The sequence below is a fragment of the Cetorhinus maximus genome, chromosome 18, assembly GCF_964194155.1.
Source record: "Cetorhinus maximus chromosome 18, sCetMax3.hap1.1, whole genome shotgun sequence".
NCBI classification, from domain to species: domain Eukaryota; kingdom Metazoa; phylum Chordata; class Chondrichthyes; order Lamniformes; family Cetorhinidae; genus Cetorhinus; species Cetorhinus maximus.
Genome location: NC_135896.1, coordinates 78,220,024 through 78,228,177, shown reverse-complemented (window position 1 = coordinate 78,228,177; position 8,154 = coordinate 78,220,024). Strand labels below are relative to the sequence as shown.

Below are 8,154 nucleotides of genomic sequence, written 5' to 3'. Positions count from 1 at the left end.
TACTTAATCAGCTCGCTAGCACTCTCTCGATAGTCAGGTATGGCAAACGGTACTACACAGAGAAAGCAAAAGAGTGCCGGAGCCTGGAAGATTACGAACCATACAGTAGAATTGGGACAGTAGGCGGGTAAAGTATAACCTTAAAGAATCTTGATTCCGACTTTTGAAGAAGAAACAGAGAGAATGAGTCCCTCTTATGAACATCAGTGTCAGTGTCTTTGATCAGCGGATTTTAGTATTTATGCTAGTAACCAATCCTCAGGACCTCTACCAATTCTGGACATTTTGTACACAGTAATATCCTTGTCCGCTAATCTGTCAACAACCAGGCAGTCAAAATACTCAGGTAGAAGCACTTCATGGAAAGAGAGGGAGCCATTTCCTTTTCGGAATGCGGAAGATAGATAAATAGCGGTATCCGGATTAGCGAGATAATGCAATGTTCTTATTAGCGAAGAGTAATAAACTGAGCTGTAAACAAGATCCGAACCCAGGATGAAATCATAATCGTTAGGAAAGTTAGTGTGATCTTCACCCCAAGTCAGGGGACGGACATTTAAACGGTGTCTGCAGGCAGAGGGGATGTTGGCGGAGATGTTGTATTCTATTTGCTGCAGTATGTTCGGTTGATCTGTCAAGGTAACATTTCCACCTGACAAGAAGAAGAGAAACATTATCCATCAACATTAATGGTTTGCCCTTGACAACACGGTTTTAATCCTCTTTGGCAAACACAGAGGCAAAAGGGAACGGTCCCCCCAAGAAGAGTAATCCCTTGAGTACACATCGCCTGAGACAGTGATAGACTCTTGGATGCAATCACAGATACCACTGGGATCATTACGATCCTACAAGGCACTGACTCAAATGTTAGGGGGCAAATATACTGAAAATGATCTAAATAGGGAACGGTCCAGCGGAATATAAAATTAGATTGACTAAAAAAAAGAAGTATGTTTTGTTTTAAAGCGCGCGGAGAAGGCAATCGATCTCAGTTGCTCCACTAACCTTTCCCAAAACTATTGACTACTGGAAAGTCGCGTATTTCCACTTGAGTAGGTGGCATCGCCTATGAGCCAAATGATCAGGCGGGAACTGGAATGAGACTCGGATTTGAAGTGCTCCGCGGACAGAAGCTGGAACCTCTCCCCACCTCACCGCAGGATAATGCGTTCTGTTTGACTGAGCTCCTTTCACTAGTTTTCGTTAATGAATTATCTATCTTCTCCTTTTGTCGCTTATTAGCTAAAAGCCTTAAAGCACTACACGCCTCCCCTCCTAGCAGACGTCACCATGTGCCAATTACCAGAACGATTTCGCCCTTTCTCGTCACGCTGCAAGGGCTAGCAAACCGTTCATCACAAGCTCAATTAGGCATTTATTTAATTTGGAAGCGATTTGGTTAGCGGGTTATAATTTATAAGTGTGGAAAAATTTTCAAAGTTGAGCTTTAATGAGATAAACTATCAATTGCAATCACTAAAGGCCATTCGAACTCGCCTTACCCACAAACAGTCCCCAAATGGCAGAAAAAGGTTCTGTTATAATGCATAAAATCATATAGCACGGGAGTCCAGTCGACTCATCCATTCTTTGAAAGGATTATCCAGTTAAACCTGTTCCTCTGCTGTTGCTTCAGAGCCCTGCACGTTGCGCAATTTCAAGCATATGTAAGTTTCGAAAGTTACCAGTAAATTTCTTTCCAAAAGCTTTTCAGGCAATGCGATGCAAATTGTAACAATATGCTGAGTTAAAAACGCTCCTAATATCAGCCATAGATTTTTTTTTTTGCCAATTATCTCAAAGTGTCCTTTAGTTAACAACCATTCTGCTGGCGGAAACAGTTCTTCCCAGCCTGCTCGATCAAGTCACATTCATAGTTTTAAACGCCTTATTAAATCTCTTAATTTTCTCTGCTCTAAGGAGAACAGTCTTTCTCTAACCTCTCCCCATCTGAAGCTCATCAAGTCTGGAAAATCACCACTGCAGCTATCCAAGGCCTTCACATCTTTTCTAAAGTGTGGTACCCAGAATTGGAAACAATGCCCTCACTGAGCCCGCATCAGTGAATTATAAACCTTCATCATAACTTCCTTCATTTTGTACTTTCCGCCTCTATTCATAAAACCAATTATCCCGCGTGTTTTTTTTTCCCCCGCGGCTTTCTTAACCAGTTTGGTCATCTTCAAAGATTTACGTTATGTGAACCATAGATCTCTCTGTTGCTACACCTCTTTAAAATTCGGCGATTTAGTTTACATTACTTACGAGTTTAGTCGACTAGAATTTTTGTTTTCACAGTATAACCCCCCAAAAAAGAAATATTGAGCCTTTAGATTTGGGGATTGAAATAAACTGGACATATTGAAAAATCGCTATCAAGAACGCAGATAAACTGGATCAGGAAGACATGTGTTTCTGCCTCATCTGACGGGGCCGGACATATTCGATAAAAGTTTTCGTAATCCAGCATTCTGTATTTATGTCTGTAATTATGCAGTTGCGATTATTAAAGCACTTCATCACCATTGCCATTAGACCTACAAGTCTTGCTGTGCTTTACCATCTTTCTTAACTCCAATTTCCCGAAACAACGCGTTGAATTCCCCGAAACCAGGGGGCAATTAAATCGTATCCTTGATATTCTGAACATATTTTCTATTCTATTTCGATGTCATTTATCGGATGCCACTTACATGCATTGCAATTACAGAGGATGCAAGTGTCAACTGCCAAACACAATACTAGTACTGGTTATTGGCAGTGACTGTGAGGACTCAAATATGCTAACATGGACACATTGCTCAGGCCAATGTCAATATATAGGGGGAAAAGGGTGGATTGTTTTCATTTCCTGTGATGATAATGGCATTTTGAAACTTATTGTGGGTCACTTACATCGCTTTTCAAATTATTACTTAACAAGTTGAAGGTTACAGTAATGACTTGCAAGGAACTCCACTTAAACCCATGTTCATAGGTGGGGTCTGGGGGTAGGGGAGGTGGTTGTTGATGGAAGTTATTCATATCGCCTATCACTCAGAGGCTGGCGATACTACTTTACAAGCCTTATCATTATCGCCCGTATTCCTTCCTGACATCAACAAAATGATAAAGTTCATTGCAATTCCACCTGTCACTCACCTAGTAGTGCTGCTAAAATCCCCACAATTCCGGTGCCCGATCCCAGCTCAATCAATTTCTTCCCAGTAAAATTAATGTTCTCCTTTTCAAAGTAGCGGCAAAGAGCAATCCCCTGGAAATAGTGAACACACGCGCACGTTAGGATAATATATTCCTCGCATTTGTGTTCCAATGTCTGCTGCCAAATCTGTGTGGGCTACGGGTGTAAACACTTGCCTGCACATATAAAAGAACGCCGGTGGAAACTGTTTTCACTCGTTAACTGTCATTTATGATCGTGGCACCTCTACCCACCGACTCCCTCGGCCAACTTTCAACATAGTAACATAGCTGTTTCGATGGCCCCGTGCAGCATGTTGTTGTGCTACTCAATTTCAAAGACCGGGAATTTACTACGTTTCATCAGTGTGCACTATTTTAGCCTCTTAACTATTGCCTCGAGGATCCTGACCTGATGTGAGGACATTGTGAAGATAGAACCGGACAGAGCAAACATGTAAAAACAAAAAGCTAAAAGCTACTGCGGATGCTGGAAATCCAAAACAAAAACAGAATTACCTGGAAAAACTCAGCAGGTCTGGCAGCATCGGTGGAGGAGAAATCAGTTAACGTTTCGAGTCCTCATGTTCTGCCGAAGGGTCATGAGGACTCGAAACGTTAACTGATTTCTTCTCCACCGATGCTGCCAGACCTGCTGAGTTTTTCCAGGTAATTCTGTTTTCGTAGAGCAAACATGTAGCTGCTCAGCGTCGGGCCTCGCGCTTGTTGAATGACTATTTGGGGCAAGGTCGCAAAGGTCAGAATCTTCCGGTGAAAACAAAACAACATCCCAACTAGCACGAGTGAGATCAAGCTGTTTAATCAGCTTTAAGAGTTTCAAACCTTTACAATGGACAAGGCTTAGGACCAGGTAGTCGGGAAAAATACTTTCTTCAGTTTCAAATATGCGTGAGGAATTCAGATCCCCGACAGTCATATGGCGGATTGTGGAGGTGCGGGGGTCTCGGCCCCCGTGTCACTCCTTTCCGGGAAGGCCCGCCGCACCCCGTGCCACTCAGGCACGGAACAGGCCAGAGACGGGCCTTACCCCGAAATCAAGGACCACGGGGGCGGAATCCTCGTCTGCTGAGAGCTGCCGGCCAAGCAGAGGCCAGCGGCTCTTCTGTATTTAGCAGGGCCATGGGGAAGCGGTGGCTGCTGCAGATAGGACACCTATCCGAGGCTTCGGATGGTGGAGGGACCGAGGCACAGGTTAGTGATGGCGGGAAAGGGGTCGCAGGGGAAGGGGTTCGGCAGCAAGGGCGGGGTTGGCTCTAAATGTCCCCGCTCCCCCTTTCCCGATGCCAGCTCCATTGATCGGACACTAAGTGCTTTTGAACGAAGGACCCCCGGGGGCCCTAGAAGCAAACACCCCAAGGTATGGTTGTTGTGCTCCCCATATGACGAGCAATCGCCGCCCCCCGCCCCAGCCAACGCTCGGTTAAAAACAGGGGCAGCGGGATGAGGCCCTTACGTGGGCGTTTATTCCCCACTCTAGAGACTCAATTGGCAGGGGGTCGGGGTAGAAGGCGCGCATTGGCCTGAAGTGGCAGCTCCCCGTCCAGACCCTCCCGCCCAATTAAATGCCACCCCCACGAAACTCGCCGCGGGGGAAGGCACAAGATTCCGCGCTATATACTGATCTATTTTTAAATCCCAAATTTCTGAGAAAGAGCGAAACAGAGGACAGTTTCAAACCCACTGCAACAAAGAACAGATGGAGATTTTTGAAAAGGACTGGCTAATGTATAAAAGTGACAGACCGGCTTTTCCTTTTATTTGACTAAATCCAGCGCACTTACTGCATCCCAGACATAAGCAGATACGCCCAGGTTAGCGCTCGTATTTCGAGCGATCTTTAAGTTGTATCCGCAAAACTCGTAGTTGTCCTGGTTGATGTAGTAGATCGAAGACTGATTCCTGTCTTTTGTGGCTTCGTCGCTGATATTCTCCTGGCACGTAGCGGTGGTCATAATGCTTAATCTACCTCAGGAAGCCCACAGTGGATGTTCTGTGACCCGCAAGGGGATTCGCTTCAGGCGTCCGATTGAAATAGGATCCTGCATTTATATAAAGCTCCACCCACCATCTCCCGCAAAGCCTCATCCTACTCCCAACGCGTCATTGGGACGTCCCTGATCTCGTCATAGCCAATCATGCGTTATTACGGTTGCCTTTCCATGAAACATTTTGTCAGTTTTGTGCATCACAAAATCCTGCAGTCATGAGTTAAGCAATCGGACAAGTAATATTGGCGAGGGCATCGGCAGAACAGTGCTGCTACTTTTTGCCTAATAAGTAATACCATTGGTTCCTTTGCACTCAGAAAGAGAGCTCCTTGTTTCAATGTCATCAGGATCAACAGAAATAATGCCATCAACATCAGAACATTCGCTGTATACTGACGTGGATTGTTATCTGGATTATATGCTCGAGTTCTGCCTGAATCTGAGCCAAAGACCTTCAGTTCAGAGGCTGAAATGCTACCATTCAGCCGGGGTATCAGGCCTACTTGTTAGAACCAAGAGTTGATTTTCACAATTGAACCGCGGTGTACTAATATACATTTTGCGATTCGTTTCCTTAAAATTCTAGGTAACCCAGTTTATAGCTTTTAGAAAGGTGCGTAACTATTTCAATGTTGAATCTCAGCGAAATATTTGGGATTGAAATGTAGAGAATATAAAAACAATGGATGAGACCTTTGTCGCTCTTTTCGCCGGTCCGTTGTATAGCGAATATATCCCACCATATTTTTCATATCAATCTCTTCACATTTTATCAATGTACTTATCCGCAGTTGGCTCGTATTCCTACACCCACTGCTTCCCTTGGCAGACCATTCTATCCACTCACCATTTTCTGCTTCAGGGGCATCTAAGCTATATCGTCACTCCCTCCTTTCCAAGATATAACTCTTGTTTTTTTTTGTTGTGGAATCTATGACTATATGGATGATATAAGAGTTGTGCTTGAGTTTTATGGCCATGGATATCAGTACTCCAAGAGGATCTTTTGGGTTTTTCCTTCAATTATTATAAGGTTGACTATCTTGGTTGGCAGGTCAAATGCGAAGCCCACGTGTATTTTAAATGGTTTCGAGGGTTCTACTGCTCCTGGGAAACAATTGTTTGCGTGTTTATTCTCTGAATAATAGGAGCGTCGCAATGAATTTCATTTTCGGCCACATCTACGCCAGATACCTCGTGCCATTCTGGACGATAGCAAATGGCTGCTGCAAAATTAATTGAGGGATGACAAAGTCGAATTGTGGCAGAAGAGCTGAAACCATAATTAAAGAGGGTCTCGATTTGACATATAAATAAATCCAAATTGACATTAATGTGCCCTTTATCCCCAAGCTGTTAATGCCAGTTCGCTAAAGCTGACGTAACAAATACGTTAAGAACAGGGATAAGGCGAGGGTTACTGAATCTTCTACATCAGGTCGTGGATGGGACAGGCCTGATCAGCAGGGGGTACCTCGAAGGTCAGATAAGAACGCACAAATAAGTAATGGGATCAGGAGCCGACTATACACACCCCTCCACCGTGCTCCAGCATTCAATAAGATCTTGTTAACCTCCTACATTAGCTTCACTTTCCCGTCTTAACATCATTACCCTTGATTCCATTAGTATCCAAAAATGTATTAATCTTAGACTTGAATATACCATAGATTTGGCATCCACAGAGCCGTGGCGTAGAGAATTCCAAAGTTTCACAACGCTCTGAGTAAAGACATTTCTCCTCGTCTCAGTCTTAAATGGCCAGCTCATTATCCTGAGACTATGACGCCTGATTCAAGTCTCTGCAGCCAGTGAAAGCGGCCTTTCAGCAAATTAGGTGTCAAGCCCGCTAAGGCTATATGTTTCGACCAGACCACGTCTCATTCTTCCAGAATATGTTTACTCTGTTCAATTTCAAATCAGAAGACAACTCTCTCACCCCAGGGTTCGAGATAGTGAACCTCTGATGCACCTTTTAAAAAATTCATGTTATGGGATGTGGGCTTGAGAAGGTGTTGGTGAGCTGCCTTCTTGAACCGCTGCAGTTCCTGTGATGTAGGGACACCAGCAGTGCTGTTGGGAAGGGAGTTCCAGGATTTTGACCAGCGACAGTGAAGGAACGGCGATATATTTCCAAGTCAGGATAGTGATGGCTTGGAAGAGAATTTCCAGGCGGTGGAATTCCCCATGTATCTGCTACCCTTGTTATTCTAGATGGTAGAGGTTGTGAGTATGGAAGATGCTGTCTAAGGAGCCTTGGTGAGTTTTTGCAGTGTATCTTGCATATGATACACACTACTGCCACTGTTTGTCGGTGGAGGGAGTGAAAATTTGTGGATGGGGGTGCCAATCAAACAGGCTGCTTTGTCCTGGACGGTGTTAAACTTCTTGAGTGTTGGAACTGCACTTATCCAGGCAAGTGGAAAGTATTCCTTCACGCTCCTGACTTGTGCCTCACAGATAGTGGACAGGCTTTGGGGAGTCAGGAGGTGAGTTACCAGTAGCAGGGGTCCCAGCCTCTGACCTGCTCTTGTAGCCACAGTATCTATATGGCTAGTCCAGTTCAGTTTCTGGTCAATGGTAATTCCCAGTATGTTGACAGTGGGGGATTCAGTGATGGTAATGCCATTGAACATCAATGGCTGGATTCTCCCTTGATGGACATGGCCATTGGGTTGCACTTGTGCGGTGAATGTTACTTGCCACTTGTCAGCCCAAGCCTGGATATTGTCCAGATCTTGCTGCATTTGGACATGGACAGCTTCAGTAACTGTGGAGTTGTGAATAGTGCTGAACATTGTGAAATCATCAGCGAACCTCCCTGCTTCCTGCCTTATGATGGAAGGAAGGTCATTGATGAAGCAGCTGTAGATGGTTGAGCCTTGGATACTAACCTGAGGAACTCCTGCAGTGATGTCCTGGAGCTGAGATGATTGACCTTCAACAACCACAACCATCTTCC

General features: G+C 44.7%; 1 protein-coding gene across 1 annotated transcript; it reads right to left on the bottom strand.

Annotated features, from left to right (window-relative positions):
- Positions 1–239: 239 nt before the first annotated feature.
- LOC144693415 (EEF1A lysine methyltransferase 3-like) lies at positions 240–5,156 on the bottom strand. The gene is made up of 3 exons (XM_078563293.1): positions 4,986–5,156; positions 3,145–3,256; positions 240–652 (listed from the first exon to the last, which is right to left on the bottom strand). The coding sequence occupies exons 1-3, from the start codon at positions 5,154–5,156 to the stop codon at positions 240–242; spliced, it is 696 nt and encodes a 231-aa protein (XP_078419419.1).
- Positions 5,157–8,154: the final 2,998 nt, after the last annotated feature.